Source organism: Haliotis rubra, unplaced genomic scaffold (assembly GCF_003918875.1).
Source record: "Haliotis rubra isolate DU_JTF1 unplaced genomic scaffold, ASM391887v1 Scf85, whole genome shotgun sequence".
Classification (NCBI taxonomy): Eukaryota; Metazoa; Mollusca; class Gastropoda; order Lepetellida; family Haliotidae; genus Haliotis; species Haliotis rubra.
In genome coordinates, this window is record NW_025767579.1 from 2,172,662 (window position 1) to 2,195,956 (window position 23,295).

Consider the following 23,295-nt stretch of genomic DNA (forward strand, 5'->3'; position numbering starts at 1 on the left):
GCACCACTATTCTGAAATTTGAGAGATCAGCGAAAGAAAACGGTACTTCAATGTATGAAATCTGGTAAATAACTGCTGGTATCTTAGACATGTCTGTCGTTGGAATTCCAGATGAGCTATCGATTACTTAAAGACGCCCTCTGCCCACATCATGTACTTTCAACTGTGTCCTGGTTGTGAGGTGTTTTGGTAGCCAGGTGATCTAAGTCGTTTCCATACTGTCCACTGCAGGTCACAGTCACATGACTACAATTCTGTTGCCAAATGCGTGTGTTTTCGTCAAGCACCAAAGACGACAGGAAACGGTATCAATAACCATTGTTCCTTCACCCATCATCTCAGGATCCTGATACAAATGTAAGGGACGTCAGTCAACCCCTGTCATGATCTTGATGAAACTAGTCATTCATTTTAATAAAAGAGTTCTGAGCCCAGGGAGGTTACCGTGGTTACAATACTCCTATACTTAATGTATTATAACATGACGCTTAACGGTTATGTGTTGAGTATAAGTTTTCGCCAATATCGCCTGATGAATGGATGTCGAGCGGAGTCTGGGAATTTCACGCATGGCCTCCTCATGTCAACGCTGAGAAACGAAATGTGGAAAGTCCGTGTAATATCTAATGAGGTAGTCACGACTTTGGGATAATCTTCGGCGTGGATAAGACGGGCACCAACCAGATCGTCGTGTCTTTTACCAAGGGGGGTAACTACTATAGGTATGAAGGGATCATCTGTAGCATGGATACGTCAGGACCGCCTTATATGATGCAACAAGGTCAAATAACCATTTCTTTTTTTATCTGTAAAAGGGAGATTGTTGCGCCATCTCAATGAATGACCAACAACAGTTGATGAAGAGGCAACAAGCAACCGTGAAACGTCTATACAAATTAATGAAAACATGAAGTTGTTATCCACAAAACATGTCATGTATTCATGTTCTTCGAAATTCTAAATGACTCTACAGTTAACGATTTCATTGTAATCCGACAACAAAAGACACAGTTTTTGTTGTAAACGGAGATTTGAAGGCATAATTTCATGTGATGGTTGCCACTTCAGCAATGTGATACCCCTGAGATTTTGAAAAGACTCCTGTTTGCCGATAGTCTTTAAAGCACACTATGGTGGACAACTGACAGTCGGAACCGGCTAACCATGACGTTTATATCATGAATAGAAGGGTCGTTTCCATAGAGAAAGAATTTGTGATGCATTTTTTCTGCTGTCAGAGCTGCGCTATATGTAGTTATTTTGTATACTAGCCACAGTGTTACTCCTCGCTGTTAGGACCACACCTTTCCACATTCATTACCTCCGATACTTGACATATGGTTGTAGGCACAGAACTGAGTTTACTGGGTATTGTGGGTCTTAGTTGCAGCCGAAATGTCTCTAATCAAAGACATAATGAGATAATAATAATGCATATACCGAGATACAGAAATCTCTCTCTCTCTACTGTGTGTATATGTGGTTCTGGTACTACTCCAGATAAGATAATAATGCATATACCGAGATACAGAAATATCTCTCTCTCTACTGTGTGTATATATGGTTCTTGTACTACTCCAGATGAGATAATAATGCATATACCGAGATACAGAAATCTCTCTCTCTCTCTCTACTGTGTTTATATGTGGTTCTGGTACTACTCCAGATGAGATAATAATGCATATACCGACATACAGAAATCTCTTTCTCTCTACTGTGTGTATATGTGGTTCTTGTACTACTCCAGATGAGATAATAATGCATATACCGACATACAGAAACTACTGTGTGTATATGTGGTTCTGGTACTACTCCAGATAAGATAATAATGCATATACCGAGATACAGAAATATCTCTCTCTCTACTGTGTGTATATATGGTTCTTGTACTACTCCAGATGAGATAATAATGCATATACCGAGATACAGAAATCTCTCTCTCTCTACTGTGTGTATATGTGGTTCTGGTACTACTCCAGATAAGATAATAATGCATATACCGAGATACAGAAATATCTCTCTCTCACTCTACTGTGTGTATATATGGTTCTTGTACTACTCCAGATGAGATAATAATGCATATACCGAGATACAGAAATCTCTCTCTCTCTCTCTACTGTGTTTATATGTGGTTCTGGTACTACTCCAGATGAGATAATAATGCATATACCGAGATACAGAAATCTCTCTCTCTACTGTGTGTATATGTGGTTCTTGTACTACTCAGATGAGATAATAATGCATATACCGACATACAGAAATCTCTCTCTCTCTACTGTGTGTATATGTGGTTCTTGTACTACTCCAGATGAGATAATAATGCATATACCGACATACAGAAATCTCTCTCTCTCTACTGTCCAGTGATATATGCATATGGAAATCTCTCTCTCTACTGTGTGGTATGTGGTTCTTGTACTACTCCAGATGAGATAATAATGCATATACCATACAGAAATCTCTCTCTGTGTGTATATGTAATCCAGATGAGATAATAATGCATATACCGACATACAATGCATATACCTACTGTGTGTGATATGTGGTTCTTGGTACTACTCCAGATGAGATAATAATGCATATACCGAGAAATCTCTCTCTCTCTACTGTGTGTATATGTGGTTCTTGTACTACTCCAGATGAGATAATAATGCATATACCGAGATACAGAAATCTCTCTCTCTCTCTACTGTACTACTGTGTATAATATACCGAGATACAGAAATCTCTCTCTCTACTGTGTTTATATGTGGTTCTGGTACTACTCCAGATGAGATAATAATGCATATACCGACATACAGAAATCTCTCTCTCTCTACTGTGTGTATATGTGGTTCTTGTACTACTCCAGATGAGATAATAATGCATATACCGACATACAGAAATCTCTCTCTCTCTACTGTGTGTATATGTGGTTCTGGTACTACTCCAGATGAGATAATAATGCATATACCGACATACAGAAATCTCTCTCTCTCTACTGTGTGTATATGTGGTTCTTGTACTACTCCAGATGAGATAATAATGCATATACCGACATACAGAAATCTCTCTCTCTCTCTACTGTGTGTATATGTGGTTCTGGTACTACTCCAGATGAGATAATAATGGTACTACTCTCAGATGAGATAATAATGCATATACCGACATACAGAAATCTCTCTCTCTCTCTACTGTGTGTATATTTGGTTCTGGTACTACTCCAGATGAGATAATAATGCATATACCGAGATACAAAAATCTCTCTCTCTCTCTACTGTGTGTATTTGGTTCTTGTACTACTCCAGGGAAGTGGCGATTTTATCGTCACAGACCACAGAGATACATGCAATTCTCGGTACCGGATTTTGACCCCGACCAGCTGTACTCCCGTGATGACAAGCAGTGTTACTGGGAGAAGCTGTCCCACGTAGCAACCTTCTTAAGTGAAGGTATATCGAGAGTTAGTTCACTCCATATGGGAAACTGGTGATCTTTTGATCCTAACCATACATAATTTGTATGTATACGTTTGTCTGTCTGTGTAAATACAAGCGTGAATGCAATGAAATTAGAAATCGTGCTGTTGGAGGCCTGTCTCACAAATACAGCACATATGACGAGTATACAGGGATACGATACAAACAAAGGACTCTTCAGAAGCCAAGGTCCACGCCCCGAGAGTGTGCTGTGCGGTGAATGAGGACGATTTTTTTGTAATGAGACATCGTCAAGTAAACGATGCACTATTAAATTTAACAATGCTTGATTGTACGTGTACCTTAGTTCAAACGGTTACGAGAGAACGATGAAATACGCGAGATAGAACTTTTGAATTTATGTATATATCCTGAACGTTTCATGACGTACAAGGAGTACGAGTCATGACGTACTACAATACATGTGTAACGCGTTACCGCCTTGAGTTCGCTTGTGTACATATCCCTCATTTAACACTCTTGTTTACATCTACAGATATAAAGTACCAAACCCTCCTTTAACACTCTTGACTTCAACAAATATCATGCAGCCAACCCTCTTTTAACACTCTTGTTTACTTCAACAGATATCATGTACCCAACCCTCCTTTAACACTCTTGTTTACTTCAACAGATATCATGTACCCAACCCTCCTTTAACACTCTTGTTTACTTCAACAGATATAATGTACCCAACCCTCTTTTAACACTATTGTTTACTTCAACAGATATAAAGTACCCAACCCTCCTTTAACAATCTTGTTTACTTCAACAGATATCATGCAGCCAACCCTCCTTTAACACTCTTGTTTACTTCAACAGGCATCGAGTACCCAACCCTCCTTTAACACTCTTGACTTCAACAGATATCATGGACCCAACCCTCCTTTAACACTCTTGACTTCAACAGATATCATGGACCCAACCCTCCTTTAACACTCTTGACTTCAACAGACATCGTGAACCCAACCCTCCTTTAACACACTTGTTTACTTCAACAGATATTATGTACCCAACCCTCTTTTAACACTCTTGTTTACTTCAACAGATATCATGTACCCAACCCTCCTTTAACACTCTTGTTTTCAACAGATACATACCCAACCGTCCTTTAACGCTCTTGTTTACATCAACAGATATCATGTACCCAACCCTCCTTTAACACTCTTGTTTACTTCAACAGATATCATGTACCCAACCCTCCTTTAACACTCTTGTTTACATCAACAGACATCGTGTACCCAACCCTCCTTTAACACTCTTGTTTACATCAACAGACATCGTGCAGCCAACCCTCCTTTAACGTCCCTGTTTACATCAACAGACATCATGCAGCCAATCCTCCTTTAACACTTTTAACAGACATCATGTAGCGAATCTCTTGATTACTTCCACAGATATAAATGTACCCAACTCTCAACAGACATCGTGTATCCAACCCTCCTGGGCCGCTTACACAATGCACAATTAACGTTAGTCGGGTGGGAACGCCACAGTAACATAAATACAACAGCTAATATCACGAACTTGGGGACTGACGCAGAAAAATCCAGTTAAAAAGACCATCAAAATATGCCCGTGTGCTTGTCATGAACAACAGAGCGACCGGACCTTCACGGACGACATCTGACAACATAACCATAGTCAGCTTATTGTAGTTGCAAGCCATAAAGACATATACCGACAAGATTCTCACAACATTACAGGTATTCGAAGAAAGCTATTAAAAGATTTCAAAGGGTATAGAGAAACGGCGATAACTTATCCACGGGGGGCTAACTCAATGCTGCCCTATAAGAAGGCCGTCGGTGGGCGCGTCTCTTATCTTGATGACAAGGTGTTGATACGACATGCACGTTGGTTTCCGTCACATTCATCTCAACACATCATGATATACATCATCATCACCGTAACAATTACCATAATTATTTGATACATGCGTTTTGAACCACCTGTAATGATATTGCTCCTCCTCATGACACTTTGAATGCATGCCCTCCCCTTATGAATTGACGTCTGTGTTTAACGTCACGGTTTTATGTTCGTTTTTTGGACAGGTATTCAGTGTTCGTGGAACTGTAACCGGTCAAGCATCAACAGAAGGGTTACGTTGTTAAAATGCAAGTGACTGCTAATATCATGTCTCACAGATATTTTGAATAAATTAGTCTCAAAAAGCATCAGTGAACGAAGGTTATCATTGAGTTTTGGTTATCATTCAGAATGCCAGGATCATATGTCTGTTTCACACCACTAATTCTAATCTCTTGCAGTTCGTACCCTGGTGGGACGCAGAAAACCACAATGTGTGCGTGCGTGTGTGTCGGGGGTGAGTCGTAGTGATGGCGCGGGTACTGAGGCTGTGTCAGTTAATATGACCAACTTTGTTTCAAGACGGAACATTTCTTTAAAACACGGATAAGATTTCGCGTCGATTTTATATTTTATAAGCAATCGAACCGTAATGCTATAACACATTTAAAACAGGAAGCAAGTTTAACTCGGGTCAAATTGTTCGCCAAGGACACGTTGCCCGCACGCTAACGCCCTGACTGTCATGTGACTTGCTGGAGAAGACATGGATACTTAGCTTATGGTTGTTAAGGGTATGTAACACGCGTTTGGTTAGGTGTGGCATCTATGGCAAACTGGAATTTATGATCAAACTCAAGTAAGCTTTCTGTTAACTAAAAAAAGTCACTTTAAGTTAAGCAAAACGGTTCTTGGCTTATCTTATCTTAACATGATGTAACAGCGTCAAACAAATAATGCTCTCATTTCACAGTGAGTTTTGTTCGCTAAGAGCAATATTCCTGCAATATCACGATGCACATTTGTACTTCACACATTGTACCCGAGTGGTGAATCGAACCCGTGCCTTGCGGTTATTAGAAAGCGCTTTAAGCACGAGGCTACCCTAGCGCGATGTAACCTCAAAATCGGATTGGAGTAATGCCGTACATAGAACACTCGTTAATCGGGACATACTCTTTTCGGGCAGCGTTAGTAATGGAGTCTATACTTATAATTAGAACATTATGTTATCCGGAAATGTGTTTTCTGTTATAAAATGAGTGACCTCTTGCGACAGGATTTGACCTTCTGCAACCCATACTTGTCGCAACTAAAGGGATCGGGTGGTCAGGCTTGCTAACTTGGCTTATGCAGCTCTCGATTGTGTAAGTCGATATTTATGATTTCAGTCACTGGATTGTCTAGTCCATATTCGATTATGTACAGACCACCTTACACCTGGAATATAATGAGTGCAGCGTTAAACACAAAACAGTGTTACTCCGGACACTGCCACTTGTAAAGCTTCTGTCGGGTTAATCAGGTGTTCACAGTATTAAACTACCACCAGCGATGATTGTATCCAAAGGGTCCAACGTCTTGCCTTCGTACACCTTCCGAACGCTACCGTCTAGGAATATCAGGCTTGTAGGAATGTTCATCTGTCTGTCGTGACTGTATTGAGATAAGAATCTATGGGTGGCCATGCATACATTATGTGATGACAAACATTCATATCCCGCAGTGTAAGGAACCTATCCATTATCCTTTTTTGACATCAACACTCCGGGAAATTGCGTAGGGAAACGTGCAACATCTCTACTGCCAACGTTGCTGGAATTTGCGGCACAGGATCCCGGTCTTAGACAAACGCCAAATAATTAGTTAACTAACATGCCTGAATGTTTATTTGCTTTACCAGTGTGTGGTGTTTGGAATGATTCATATCGGTAATAGAAAATGTACCTTCTGACAAATTGGACAAGGCTTCGCTTGAACATAAACAATGTGTTCTCGCTATTCGCGAACATACATTTGCAGGATTCACGTGAGGTCACGCTGACCTAGACACTGATATACGCATGCACCAACAACTGCGCACCCGCGTCGTTCCACGCGGCATGGAAATGCTATTAACATGGCAATGTAGGCACCGCCCGGTTTCAGCTCGTCCGTGAAGAATTGAATCCCGGTCAACACTCCCAGTATATGTTTGTCACCAAAATGCAGCCAGCATGCGTAGATTCTTAACAACGTCAGTGCGAAGCTGCTGGCTGCAATCCCATTGTCCAAGTCAAAAATTGTGTCAATCTCGGTCCAGATTCGTCAAAGAAGTGTATTAAAAAAGAGTAATTGTTTATAGTACATGGTCCAGGCAGGCTAATTTACCGGTGCATGTTCTGGAAGCACTTACATCACGCGTGGGACGTCCCCATCCCATTTGTGGAAAACCGTAGTTGCCTTAAAAAGCGGATCCAAATAGACAGACACAGATTTCCGCAGGTTGCTCACAGAAAGCTAACCGTGCCATCAAATTTTGAACGTGAAGAACTATGCGCTGGAATTTGTTCTTTAAACTTTCGTATTTGGGTAACGGAGCTTCAATGAGGTATTATAATCAATTTTCATATCTGCTGTTATGAGTTGCACAGCATGGTGCAATCAATGACGATACAAAAACGAATGTCCCTTCAACGACGCAAATATATGTACGTTTCGTCAGCAGTAACACTTCCCACGGCCTTGTGGATGGGTGCCACCGTTAGGGGAAGGGCAGTAAACCCTGGTATCATGCATCATACTTGACAGTATTACCAAACTCTAGACTGCCATACAGTCCCTGAAACAAATATACCCAATACGACCAATGCAAGCTTAGATGACCTGTTTCAGTTTTGTCCATTGGATCCATATTATATGTTATGTGTAAAATTCAGGAACATTTTCTTCTTTAAGACTAAATGTTAGTCTAGAGAGACACGTACTCTTGATATAGTCAGGATCCCAGGATGAACATCGATTTTGGTGGAGACGACTAACGATTAAGGGAGGGGTTTTGTCAATACTATATATGTACATTAAGGGTATGAGATGCATCAAACCCGATCCTGCTCTCGCTCACTGAATGTGCTTATTTAAATTATTTACTAGTACTACGGTAGTTTTGCAGAATCAGGGGACGTCTGCACCCACTGCTGACCGTATGGAAATACTCGTAGACGACACTTAGCCTGTTACTCCATTCAGAATCTACACCGGATATTACGTCTGCGGGACGCCTGCTAAATGTTGATCTTTGTTATAATAAGTTCTGTTTACAACGCAAGTTTGCGACAATTCTGATTTCCTTTCGGTGAATCAGTGAAATTCTTTTTCTCCAGTCATTCCATTGTCGTAAAAGTACATTATATCTGACTTAACCCGCGATTGAACAAAATTGTGGAATAAATGAAACTGAAACGAAATCACAAGACGAAACAATTTCGATCTGTGTTAATGACTTGTGAATGCGACAGTGCATACATAAAGTCTGACTTACATATCGGTTGACCTAAATTGTGGAATTCTTAAAATTATGGATTCAAGGTCAAAAGCGAATATTTCAGAATGTGTATACATGTACATGAGAATATATTGGAATACAATACTTCGATTCAAGGTTTTACACGAATATTTGTTAATGCATAAAAAACAGAAGATACTGGAACACAATTCTTCCCTAAAATACTTAGGATGACAAACAGTTGTTTAGCCTCGCTCGAATGCTATAAACGCCCCACCCGCGCGAATGTCGAGGAATTGTTAGCGTTTCAGTCTCGTTATGCTAGGCTCCATATTAAGATGTCGCCGGTTTGGAAGTGTCGTTTTGACAGGTGAGTTCGAATGAAACATATATATTTTTGCTAGCTGGAGCACCCCGCAAGACCACACGTGCTGTTTATTATAGTAGGCGATAATAGTTATACAGGCAAGAGGTAATGTATGTTACAGACTCTGGTAACTCGTGTTTCTCAGATGAGAGGCGGTCGGTGGTAATGGCAGTTGTAAGAGAGTGGTGAAATGTGGTGATGCCGCCTACATAATGTATATTCCGTGTTTCGGAAACAACGGCGATGATAGGCTGATTAGAGGGGGTCCAAGGCTTCGTATGAATGTTCTCACACACATGTAGATATTGCTATCGTTGTAGGATGGAGAGAGGGAGACATCATACCAGAGTTGGTGTTAATGCCGCCTTGAACAGTAGTTACAGTTGTACAATGGTGTGTCAGTTTAGAGAGGGAGGAACGGCCATTGACGTTAGCTGTCTTGAAGCTGAAGAAACTGAAGACAGACAGCGGCGAGGTAGCGTAGTAGGTAAAGTGCTCGCTCGTCTCGCCGAAGCCCTTGTTCGATTACCAAGATGGCCACCCATTTATGATATTGCTAACCACGAGGATACCCTTACAAAGGTGAACAATTAAAAATGTCGATGAAAAATGTGAAGAAGATGACAGTTTGGTAGAGCCCTGCGGCAACCTCATACTGCAATACTAGTGAGTGAGTGAGTGAGTTGGGTTTTACGGCCATTTCAGCAATATTCCAGCAATATCACGGCGGGGTCACCAGAAGTGGGCTTCACACAATATACCCAGTTTCGGAATCGAACCCGGGTGTTCGGCGTGACGAACGACCGCTTTACCACAGGGCTACCCGGCCGCCCCACTGCAATACTAAATGGACTGTTGCAATGATATTGCTTTCATATTGATAAATCTGTAAAATATGACGAAAAGATTGCATGTTTAAGGTGTCCGTAAACTCAGTTCGATAACACAGACGGTACAGTTTGAAAACGTTGGGCTAATAATTAATGTTCCGGGAACACCTGGTGTCAGCACGTTTTTAGTGATCTAGTAATTAACCTTTCACCTCTGTTCTGCCTTTTACACCAAAACGAATTTGTTTCGTCGGATAATCTGGAGGGGCTATATAATTTTATATTTTACTTTGAAGTCTTAAGAACTGGAAATGACAATGATGTTTTTAAGTCGTATACCCCAGGTTCGAGGAGTACTAACTGACAAACCGTTGAGGAGAGATAGGAGTGTATTTCCTGCACACACAAGGATGGGTTCTCTAATCAACAATAATTGATACGCGCGAGGAGATGAGAGTAAAACATACTTAACGGTTATTACCCAGTTTACGACCCAAATACACGCCAGACGGCGCCTTGAGATGGCTAACACGGAAGTTCAAGAGGTGACCCTATGACCTATAATGTACTTCCGGAATGTTAAGAGAGGCAAATTAGTCGCTTCCCTTCAGTATGTTCCAGTCCGCTGCATCTGGTGCCGTTAAGGCACCGTATAATCCGATATCTGGGTCAAAGTGACACTTGGTGTTTCGCAAACGTGAAGCAAGAATGATAGAATAAATAAGAGAAGAAATACAACCCTATATAACAACCAAAACCATCTTTCCAGAAACAAAACGGGCATTCCTGAGATCTTTTTAAACCGGAGATAATGGATTTGTGAATGTCTTGGAGTCGGGTTTCCGGACCGACTTTCGAGTATATTCTACTGACCTAAATTGTTTGTTCTTAAACGCGTGGTGACATAGTTTTGAAAAGTCTCAGTCAGTCAATCTTTATTTCATACTGAAAGGCTACAGCCTGCAGTACAATAATTAATCATGTGTGGATAGTTGTACATTCTTTCTGAGAATAAAAGCTTTATGAATATATATGGACAAACTTTCTAAATTTGTTTTACTGGAATTATTCATCAATGATATAAACTTATAAGTTTCAGGATTCACATAATAATATTTCTTTATCTATCTATTTCTTAACGATGAGTATGCTGGGCAAACACATAAAAAATGAAATTCATCTTCGGTCTCATTTAAGTTGCACATTGGACATTATATTTCACATCGTGATTTTTTTATACTGCTTACAGTTTTGAAAGGCCACATGTGCCATCCTACATCTATTTCCATAACTCAATTTGCATAAGCTGCCATAACCATTTTCTACGATGTACATGATGTGGGTGTGTATCCGATACATTATACTCCCTGCTGTATTAAGATGGGGAGATAAAGTTCAAAGAAAACAATTTTCTTTGCCTCGAGTATCATATTTCCTCTTTTTCTGCTGGCACTTAACAATAATGAGTATATGTCAATGACGTAATATCCGGTTTGACACAGAAATGGTTCGCTTGCAGTCAGCTGAGGTTGCAGAGAATTGCACTTTAAAGATCTGAGACGTCTTCAGATATGCTATCTTGTTTGGAGAAGAAGAACGCAAGTCCGGAATGTTAGTTTTGAGGCAGTTCTTAATTCCTAGCGGTGTTTGACGCAAACAACAGGTTTCACATCGGTTAACTCTTTCAAACTGAACAACCTTGAGACATTTTCAGAATTGACTAATTAAAACCAACCTCAGAAAAAGACGACTGTGTTAAAACTCGGAACAAAAATTTAATTCAATATTATAATTTAGTCCACGTATTAGAAGAGAGAAATATGACAACGGTGGAAACAGCCTTAATACTGACAATACACCGTAGACTGTTGACGAAGGTGAACCAATGAAACAAGGAATGTTCTTCAAGACAAAAAGAGGTATCTGTCACCATTGCAAATGAGTGGCAGCGACATCATTCATAAGAACAATAAAACCTGCTTGAATACAGACAGAACACCCCAAACATTTACGCAAATCATTCATATTCCGACTATTGGAAGATAAATAAAATATGCGTTCAATTATACAAATTTTGACAATTAGAGCTTTTGGTTCTTTTTAAGTTTTAACCCTTTACTTCAGCCCTGAAGGGTTAAACAGCACGTGGAAAGATATTATCGCCCCTGATGGCTGACATAGCAGACAAAAACGTCCCAGGAAAACAAGCCCGCTCCTCATGTTTAGCTCGCCAGTAACGTAACGGTACACCAGAAGCATTCATAATAACACAGAATAACGGAAGGAGAATAACCAGTCTGGTCTCTCAATGGCTTGGGGTTTTTTGCGCTGAAAGTGACAGGTGTTTTTTATCGAACACTTTTAAGTAGGGCCATTTATGTTTGGGTGTAGGTGCTTGAAATACAATATACTGTATTCATGTTGGTGTTCACGTTGTTATAGTCCTTTGCAGAGCTGGTGATTTATGTTTGTTCGAAATTTGCTTAGATTCATTAAATGCCAAATATTGTCTCTGATATTTAGTGTAAACATACGTATAGCAGTTTGAGGGCTTTTGTATGGGTTGTGTCAATTACAACCTGATAGTCACAAATAGTAAAACAAATGTTTTCTGGAACCATTTGCACTCTTTGAAAGCAATCTTTGCATGTTTTACAAAGTATATATAATTTACAGGGAACTAGTTTTTGTTGCAAGATACATCTCTGCACAAAGGTAACATATCAACCTTTCGTATTGCGCCATTCTCCAGTCACTGGAGTTGTTGACAGTGTATCAGTGTAAATTCGTGTTATCAGAACAGCTATCTATAGATTTGTTTTACTTTCCAGATCTCCCAGTAGAGTAACAAATCAGCGCGGAGGAACAAATCTCTGCAATATTTACCTCTAACATTGCAGTCATGCGTTATGAAAACATTCCACAGTATTACGTCAGGTGGTCTATATCTGAAGCTTAACTTATCTATAATCTGCCTTGAAATTTTAAGCTGAGATCAATTGGTTTTCGGTAGTCTAAGGGCGAGTCGTGCTCATCCACGCTACCAAGGCATCTGTTATCGGGAGTCTTAATTAGCTATCTGTACAAGCACTTGGAGACTACGTGTTGGTCTACGAACACGTGACATCGTAAGTGTGTGCGGAACGGGCGTAATGTTACGATCTATAACGCTTGTGTTTTGTTTATCACAGATTGTCATATCTGGCACACACTCGGTGCATTGGGGTCATAGTCATTAACAGGTCGGAATCCGTGTGTTTTTATCTCCCATGATAAAAATGTCTGGGATAGTTAGCCTGGGAACTGCAGCGTTTGCGCAGCCGCTGCGATACCTTGATTTACAGTGGTATAGCTAACTGTCACGTGTGACAGGTTCTGTGACCGCGACGCGCCTACCGCTGTCACTAGACTATATAAGTAGCTGCACATTACCTGCCCGGTGGACGTGGGTTAGATAATAACTGCTCGCCCGCTCCTCGGGCATATGATTGTCTTGAGAGTGAAAGTGTCAGGGGCGGTTATTGCCATACAATTCAGGCAAGGAGGTTGATTCAGGGATTGTATGTGACAGGGAAAACGACCTTACGAAACATACACAATGGATACCTAATGAGCTCGAGTAAGAAGTTGGGGTGTGTGTGTGTGTGTGTGTGCGTGCGTGTGCGTGCGTGTGTGACAATGGGTTTACTTGGATTCATACCGATATTTTAAACATAGCGTATAAATCCGGGAAGTCATGAATGGATGATGATGATGATGATGATGGTGATGTGGTGTTGGTGGTAGTTGTGATGGGTTGGTGATGGAGGGGTGGTAAATCCGGGAAATCATGAATGGATGATGATGATGATGATGATGATGATGATGTGAGAACACCATGGATCTTAATGGAGGTGAATATAGGATTTGAACACACTCCAGCCGATCCGTGTAAATGAGACACGGATGACATCTAACTGGTGACATCACAACTACACTACCTTGACACATTCCAAATTGTGGTAGAACCCAGGCGTTACAAACGAACGCTGTGACCCCATGCCTACGCCATCCACACAGACGAGCAATTGGAACCACATGTTATAAGTATTGAAAGTTATTGGGTACACATAGCAGTACGCTGATAGAATGATTGAAAGTATTTTGACAACTTTGTTCCCCCCAGACACTTCATGTACTTCTACCTTCACACCATGAAACATGTTGAAGTACATACAGTAGCGTCCATGGACACCAAAATGCTTACTGTGCACATTTTTAGTTTCAGTGCAGACTGTTGAGGTAATTACTGCGACCACCCGTACAAAGAAAAGATGCGCATTCAGCCTAACTTGGAAGCTTATCGAGAAATCTAGCAACAATACAGTAACACAGTATGTTACGACATTTAGTGTGGGGATGTTTTTTCTATAAAGGGCAGAGGTACCCCCTTCCATCAAACAACCCCCTCCCCCATCTTACGGCCCAGGTATACCGATGCGACATTCCACCCCCTCCCCGCAGCCCCTCCCCGCAGCCTCACCAACCAGTGTTGCGTCTGTGCCCTACCCTCCATTCTCTCCCAGCCCGACCCACCTGGTTCTACTGCACACTTCCGCATGGTGTTGAAAACAGCATGTCAACTGCACACAATCTCCACACAGGTTTTATTCTCAACTGCGCACACGTCGCATACCTAATGCAACGCACATTGTCAGCGTGAAGTTATTCGAAATACGAATAGGTTCTTTTCCATACATTTTCCCCCATCTCCTGAGCCCCAAATCTTCCACGTCCCAGGGCTCTTTGGTGGTTGAAGATCTTTACTGAGAGACTGTCTCGACCCAATTATGCAAGACTCCTGTGTGTGAACATCTTGCGTCATGCCCAAAATGAACCCCTCCTGTCGCCACCCCCTCCCCCCAAACACTTTGCGAGGTTTCCATGTTATTCGACAGACATTTTAATAACAAAATGTCTTTCTTGTCAAACTGAATGCGCAGCACATTTGAAGTTCTCAACCCTTTTGAAAAATGGATTGTCATATGTAATAAACGCTGTCGTCAGTTACAGAACGCACTGAGGAGATTATTCGCACTCATGTCTGGTTCAGTCGGGAACTAAAGCATTAAGTCTTGGAACATAAGGACCACCGGCTTCTGCTGCTCCAGATAGGAACGCTAGGTGACGTCAACACTTAACTTGCTCCTTAAGCGGAGTCCGTAATCTACTTCTAAGTAAAACATATTGCCATCACCAGTCTCCACGTGTAATTGTACCTTTTGAGTAGAAAATAGAAGGAACTCCCTGAATCCTGTTTCAGTATAGAAGTAGGGTCGGGCTTCACATCGGAACCTGTATATCAGTGAAATGTGTCCGAATTTTGAACAATCCGTGTTCATCTTTCTTGTATGATATTGATTAACACAATCTTATCTTAACATAATTATAAATGTGAAGATCATGAACCTATGTATGCGTCAGTACGGTCGTATTTTCAGACACGTTTCATGAATTATGTCGACTATCCTGCAGAAGATCATATCGTTTAATTGGTGTTGCTAAAGTAATTAGCACGCATCTTTCACATTTGCCCACGCAATAAACTTTCATTTCATCTAACTGACCTGACACGTCTGTGTTCAGTTTTTAACATTCATAGTTCTCCAATGTTTGGGGTTTATGTCATGGAACATGGGCAATGATAAAAATGCACAGTAAATCTGACATGTTGACTCTCGATGTAAGAATAAGCAAATGTGTACTCACCCATAACAACCACCAGGACAACAGCAGCCACGTACAGGTTAAGGAAGAAGAGTGACACCTTGGCAAATGTCACCATTGACCTTATCATTCTCATGATGACGACTCTCTCTGTTCTCCCTCCGCTATCTGAACATCTCTCTGCAAGATAGGAAGCCCGATAAAGTCGAATGTATTCCAGATCCTTGCTACCTTCTTTAGCTGACGTCATTATCAAAAATCATTGAACATATATCCCTTTAAACCTCAGTCTGCTGCTTCGCGCACTGTCGTCTGCTACTGACAGTGCGAGCAGAACCGAGTATAGCACGTGGCACGCGAGGCTGTCAAAATGCGCTGTTGGACGGACGGACTTTCCTTGTTTCAACGGATTTAATCCTCTCTGCAGCCTGGAGTTTGGGGAGGGCTAATGAGGGAGAAAGGTGAGGCGTTAAGAGTGGGAGGAGGGCTTTGAAGGGGGTGAATGAGTAGGGTGATTATTATATCTCATCCCGATGTTGTAACACTTCGCAAACATGGAAAAACAAGAACAATTGTACACATGGTAGAAGTAATTTGGAAGAGAATTGGAAGCGAAACTTTCTTCAACAGGAATGCATTCATATTTGAAAACTCAACCCATCCCTGGTGTACAGGCAAGGGTATTATAAATAGCATATATAAAATAGCTAGCCATTAATGCTCACGTGTACTATACGTGTGTTAAAGGTACGCGGAGAACGTGAGGCATCAAGCAGTATTATACTTATATACAAACTCAACATACCATAACCCATTTTCAATCACCAGAGCTTTCAGTTCGAACCGGCTAACAAAACGCTCGAGTTCAAAGCAGACAGCATAAACACCTTCCCAGCGATCACAAATCTCGGTACGGTAAAATGATGTCATGGGCGACTGGAAAACATTTTCTCAATCCTTAACTATAGTCAGACATGACACCAGATGGCCGGGTTCATTTTGGTAGGAATACAAACAAGATGGGTCCTGATTAGGCGTAGCACGTTGCGCTGTCGGACGACTATATTGACGAGTAGGTGTCTGTTGTGTAGATCACGTCAAGAAAACATTATATGGACAACTGGCGCTGTGTGGAGTTCTGGAGGTGGGCCGGGGACTTAAGAGGCCGGTAGGGGAGTGGGAAGCTGGTAAAACATGAATAACCCTGTAAGCTCCGTGTGATGATAATTAAGGCTTTTTACGCCAGTGGAGCGTTGCCTACCGAAGCGGGTACATGATTTTGTTTAAAAACGGGCGGGGTGCATACCGCGTTAGAGGCAGAATGAACTCAGCATGTGTTGAAGAGGTCGGGGAGTCCTGTTACCTGGATGATGTTACACAGATTGGGAATATATGTCTACATAACGGATTTTGTGATGAGGAATAAAATAGTGGTATACGTGATAGTGTGTATATGATCACCATCACACCGGGTGTGACAGCGAATTATCACCGGTATATAAGATCAATACCAAGCCACCATCACGGATTCGAACACCAGACTCGACCTTATGGTGCTTCAAGTATGTCGTCACCACACCAGTAGATGTTGGTTCATCACTAGGCTTTCCTCCGCATCAAGCTTACGCCATGTTTTACATAAATACTTTTCAAAAAGGCTTGAAACCCGACTCACTCACGCACTCTGAGCGTCGACTGAAAGCTCTCTTCAAACCTTAGCGTCCTCGCCAAAATCATCATCGTTTTTGTCGGACCAGCGTTTTGCCTCGCCGTTGTAGCGTCAGAAACAGTGTTATATGACGCACCAGTTTATGGACACAACAATATATCTGGGCCAGCGTTGTGCCTCGCCATTGTAGCTTTAGAGTGAGTTAGTGAGTTTAGTTTTACGCCGTGATATTGCTGGACTAAACTCACTAACTCACTCTAAAGCTACAATGGGTTGTAGCGTTAGAAACAAGATTATATGACGCACCAGTTTACCGACACAACAATATATCTGGGCCAGCGTTGTGCCTCGCCGTTGTAGCTTTAGAGTGAGTGAGTGAGTTTAGTTTTACGCCGCTTTTAGCAATAGTCCAGCAATATCACGGCGGGGGACAACAGAAATGGGTTGTAGCGTTAGAAACAAAGTTATATGACGCACCAGTTTACCAACACCAGTTTATGGACACAACGATATCTACTTCTCCAGCCGGTGTGATCAAAACATTTATCGGTCTAATAAACAATGAGTATATTTTCGATATTTAACGGCACACCTGGTCCTCCTTCCAAAGTAGCCTTTCACTAAATCATATTGTTAGTTCATCTGAAAGAATACTCGGTGCATGTTGTTTGTATGGATTCCACGCATCACTGACTTTGCGACAGTCTGCAAGTGGTATTTTCGGGTGAACGAGAAGACCCGTATTTTCACTTGTCTTGTCGTGCAAGTGTTTTCCTTTTGAGCCACTTGGCACGATTCCATAAGCTTAACAAAGCACAACAATTAAACAGAAATGCTTATGTCACATTCGTCAATATCTACAAAGAGACATACATTTATGTTCAAAACACACCGCCTGCCATTCCTACCGACTGCTCACCTGCCCAATCAAAGCATCATACCAACTGTTTGAATGGCATTCAGACATTTGCAATTTTGTACAATATGGCGTTATAGCGGGTAAACCAAGTGGTATGTTAAGTGTGCAATTAAAATGAATGAAGATAGCACATCGCTCATTGAAACAGGATTTTGAAAACGGTTAAAGAACCGGTGGAACCGTCGATGAAGGATGACTAATGTATTGTATTCCTCGAACCGCGTAATAGCGAGGGAAACTGAAATTGACTTCAGGTGGAGCAAGAACGTAGACTATTTAAAAGACAAGTACTTGCGTAAGTTGGGTTTACCGCAAGGGGAATCGTTCACGGTATTTAGAAGCTTTGGAGCAATCATGCAGCTCGCCTGTGATATATCATCACAGCTATATTCCCAACAGTTATGTTAAGGTTATTTCTGGCTGGTGTGTTGCCACTACAGGGGATGAAGAAAGTCGTTAAGACCATGTCGACAGTTGGACACATCTTCACTTTACACACAGGCGGCCATCTTGAAACAAAAAGAGATAGTTGAGTTGTTACTTCAGTTTTACGAACGATGAGGCATTGGCTTGTAAGAAAGTATTTAAACTCAAGATGAAGAATAGATCATGAGATCCTAAAAACCGGATTCGTTTAGCACTCGATTATTTTGGGAATGTCTCCGAAGATTTAATAGCATTTAAAATCTCACTATTTCTTTTAAAAGCAGGTTGGAGAGGCTTTTGAAAATAACACATGTTGCTTTCCGCAACAGCGACTGTTATAAGTTATTGTTGTATATTAATACGCCCATTATTTCACTGGTTAATTAGTGGGGTAATAGGACGGCAATTGCATGGCGTATTTCCGAGGCGGAAGTCTGTGCCACTGTGCCGCTGCAATCGTTTGTGTACATCCGCTGTTCACTGGGTCAGTAATACTACCTCATTACAAAAGAACTACGTAATTGGCCTTCCAGCAAACAAATACCACGGACGAATATCTTCACATCAGCCCCTCATCCAAAGAGAAGATCTGTCTTTTGAAATGCACATGAATATTACCTTGGCGAGAATGATACTGTTATAGAATAGTTGTTTAATAAACAGGTAGGAACTACATTTTTACAGACAAAATGCGGATGTCTTGTTGACTTGGCTCTGTCTATTAATGTCCTCTTAAGAAGACTTGATTAACAACAGAACTATAACATCATATCGTTCACATTCCTATCCTAAAAAACCTGACAACTAACTGTAAGCAGAAAAGCTTGTGCATGTACGTGTCCATTCCAATTATGCTTTAATCTGGCATAAAAGACCTAAATAGCTGTATTTAATTAAGTGATAAAGTTTTTCAAGGTGGGCTTGTTTAAAGGTCACATGCAACGTAAAACACAACTTTGCAGATTCTGATACCTTTCGGTATGGACTTACCGAAACAAATCGTCAAAAAATGCAAATTCAACTTATAAAGTTGAAAAATAACGCGATGAAAAAAACCGCGCGAAATCGGAGTTCAAACGTTTCACTAATTTTCCCCAGACTTTTCTGGGGAAAACGGGTTTCAACAGCTTGGCTGCGCTCATAGCACGTGCGCAGTGAAATAGGTTCGCGCAGCTTGGAAGCGGGTTGTCCGGTGAATACTCGGTGAAGGCTTTGGTGTGAGCTATTATTCTAATGTTTTGTTGATATCTCACAGGCGCGAGCTTTTTTATATGTTATGACAGTAAATTAACTGTTTATATAATTTCACCACACGTTCTTCTTACCGAGTCACTTTCTCAGTTCGATACTTAAAAGCAATGTCATTATTTAGCGTTGACAGAATTTCTAACTGTGATATAGATATGTCGTTGTCACAGACAAAACTCAATGTCTTGTTTTATTGACACCTGTGTGTCTGCCTGCCTGTCTGCTAATGACAATATTTAATACACAGCTGCTATCACTGACCACATGCAATTTGAACTTAACACCAATCAGGCTATACACCATAAACAAAATGCATTGATTTATGGCCCGAGTTCGGTCTCTGTCACATTATGTAATTACACAGACAGGCAGGTGTGATAGTTGAACACTTGACATGTTATGATGTCTGTTGATTGCAAAATGTTATACACAAAAAAATGAGCATGTATTTACAAAACCCAACATCTCTACATATACACACACAATAAGCCGTGAGGGCATACGCAAATGAACCAGCCGTTACACTTGAGTGCACACCCACCCGCTCTGACTGGGTTCGGTATCCCGGCTGCTTCGTTTCTTGGGAAGTAAACCGAAGTACACAATATTGCACTTTTGATTTGCGATTGTACGCTTATAATTTTGTTTATATGTTTTTTCATAACCAGCAATGTATATTATATGTCACGAATAAGTGATAATTGTGTTTTAATTATGTTTGATTTTTTTGGTTGCATGTGACCTTTAAAATACAGTTTCTGTCCTAAAGATTCAAGATTGGATATTTCACACTGCATCACTGTTGCCAACTCATTACTAATATCCAGTACGGTTTAGCCTTATGTTGACGCCCTTTTTTAGCATCTTCGTTTCAAGTACACACACTGTACTTATTACCTGGTCTAGACCATTGATGGGTATTTTATTAGACCTATCCAACCTGGTTTTGTTGCTCAAATTTTACAAATACAATGAATAAAAACGGGAAGATTACATACCCTGGGTTTGCATGCTCTGAGATTACATCTACTTGTAATATTCCTTACAAGGACACGCAACTTTCTGGGAAATTCGGTCAAACATAATTTTCCCAGTATGTATTTCCGAACCAGGACAGATGAAACATCTTCAAAATAAATCCATTCCTTGGCGGAGTCTGTGAGAGAGGCTCCAGTATATGACGGATCATGGTGAATCAGTATGTGGTCCGTATCAACAGGGAAAAACGCGGTCTGAAAGTCACTTAACACAACGATGGGAACACCTATCTTTCCCTAACTCTTGCTCCTATTCCCGAGAGTTCCCTGACAGGGGTTTGTTTGATAGAAAATGGCAATAAGTCACAGTCGAGTTCGGTTTGAGGATTTCGACTTAATTACCTGGGATATACCCACTTGGGAAGGTTTCTTACAGCTTTAGCTCCACACGCTGATGGCCAGGAGGCACGCATATGATGTTGCCATGGTCAGGACATGAAAGGAACGGTAACTCGGCCGTGAAAATGAATTGGACGTGAACTGTGGTATTTCCCATTGCCTGTAGACGTCAAAGCTTTGAATACAATAAAGCAGGACTTTGAGTGAGACGGGCTTCTCGGCACGGATTATGTATATGCAGTGAGATCAACAAATTAAGCGTTAGGATTAATATAATGCACCCTTTAGATGTTAGGACGGGGGGAAAGGATTCAACTGCTTGAGGTTAATGTGATAATTGTACAGCTACCCTGGGTAGACTGAACCCGGCATGAGAACTGATGAGGACACGGGTGTACGTATATATCCATGTACAACTTGTGATAGACACTATTGTGACTAACTGTAAAACCACAATTTTGTTCTAACAGTAAATGTTATTTTTAATTCGTACCTGAATGATATTACTACCATTTTCACTTCTCCCATAGCATTTGGGTCAATCGTATTTGCAATCTTGTTGAAATTGACTTGTATCGGTACCAACACCGCCGTATAGCTGGAATATTGCTGAGTGCGGCGTTAAACAACAAACAACAGTCCCAACAATTTTCATATGTTTATGGTTATTGGAAAAACAATAAAAAGTGATTATCCGCATATTGAATAAATGCGTTTTATATTAGTACATAAGAAATACATACACAAAAATTAACACCTTTAACATAATAATGATTGCTTGCAACTCGTGCCAAGTGGCAGAATTCCGGAGCACATACCGTACAAAAGCCGTTTTTCCTTTTACTTGGAGAATGTTAAGTTATCCCGTTACTTCCAGAATGTCGATGTTGAACTGAGGCCGGCGTGCCCTCTGTCATAGCCAGTTATACTAATTTCGTTAGGACAACAATATCCTTTAATTAGAAGATTTTAATTGGGCAGTGAACGCTTCACCGACACATGACACACTGTATTCGAGTGGTGATCCCTCGGGCTGTTGTCACCGTGACGAGCCACCCTGTCACCAGAAGCTTGCTAATTGTTAGCAATCAAAGAAACTTAAATGCTGGTGTTTTCTTAGCAAGCGGCTTATTGACGCTAGCGTTGTTTTAGCTAATTAAACTAAGACGTCATTAGAAGCTTGTTTTTACTACAGACTGAACCATTAATTAAATATGTTAGAGGCCTCTTAACACGTTAAGAGCAATGAAAAGTGTTTGGCATGAAGGAAACGACACCATGTCGGTGTAAGGTCTCTTTCATGGATAAACTGTTGTTCGTGTTGTGCACTGAGAATGTCTAGACGAAGAGAATGCCCCAGAATACAAAGCACGAGCAGAAATCTGCTTCGCTAGAAGCGCTCGTAAATCTGTAACATATGACGTAAGATTCCAAAGTTTCTACTGCTCCTTGTCAGTTTCTGGGTGAAATGATTTCTTTTATTGTAAACAAGAGTACGTTGTGAATACACAATGCCATTTTAGAAAGTGGTCACTAAGGAATTGTAATCCCAAATATAACGTATGTTACAAGAGTACGTTGGTAAGGCCAGGCCATCAAAATGAATGCAAGATCTCATGAATCATCACGAATAACGTTAACTTATTTCAATGGCATTTTAGAAGCTGGGAAGTACAAAATAGATTAACTTTATGGATAACGTTGAGAATAAGTTAGTTTATATCCAGTTGAGCAACCTGACAGTGATTTAACCAAGCAAGCAGTTTTATGTTTCAACAAACCGTAAGGAATATACCACCCGACTACAGCGTCTGGTCGGTGAAACAGAACGGGCTTGTGTTGCCGCATCGGCCCTGGTTGATGTCACAGATTAAGTAAGATGTCTTCAGCTTTTGTGTGTCAACTATTAAATAGAGAACCTATTAAGTTGTTATTGAGTATCTAACGATTGATTTCAGTATGATTTTGTGTTTATGAATTTGTAAATAAATTAATGGACA

At 40.9% G+C, this 23,295-nt stretch overlaps 1 protein-coding gene across 5 annotated transcripts in view; it reads right to left on the bottom strand.

The window, feature by feature from the left end:
* Positions 1–23,295, bottom strand: part of LOC124262681 (carbohydrate sulfotransferase 11-like) — an 89,290-nt gene that overhangs the window by 7,763 nt on the left and 58,232 nt on the right. For 4 of the 5 annotated variants that reach the window (XM_046697194.1, XM_046697193.1, XM_046697195.1 and 1 more), the window contains one exon: positions 15,700–15,837. In XM_046697194.1, coding sequence (XP_046553150.1) covers positions 15,700–15,793 — 94 coding nt within the window. In that variant the 5' untranslated portion in view covers positions 15,794–15,837. Of the gene's footprint in view, positions 1–15,699; positions 15,838–16,462; positions 16,575–23,295 lie in introns of those variants that run through there. The other variant, XM_046697192.1, reaches the window with a different exon arrangement.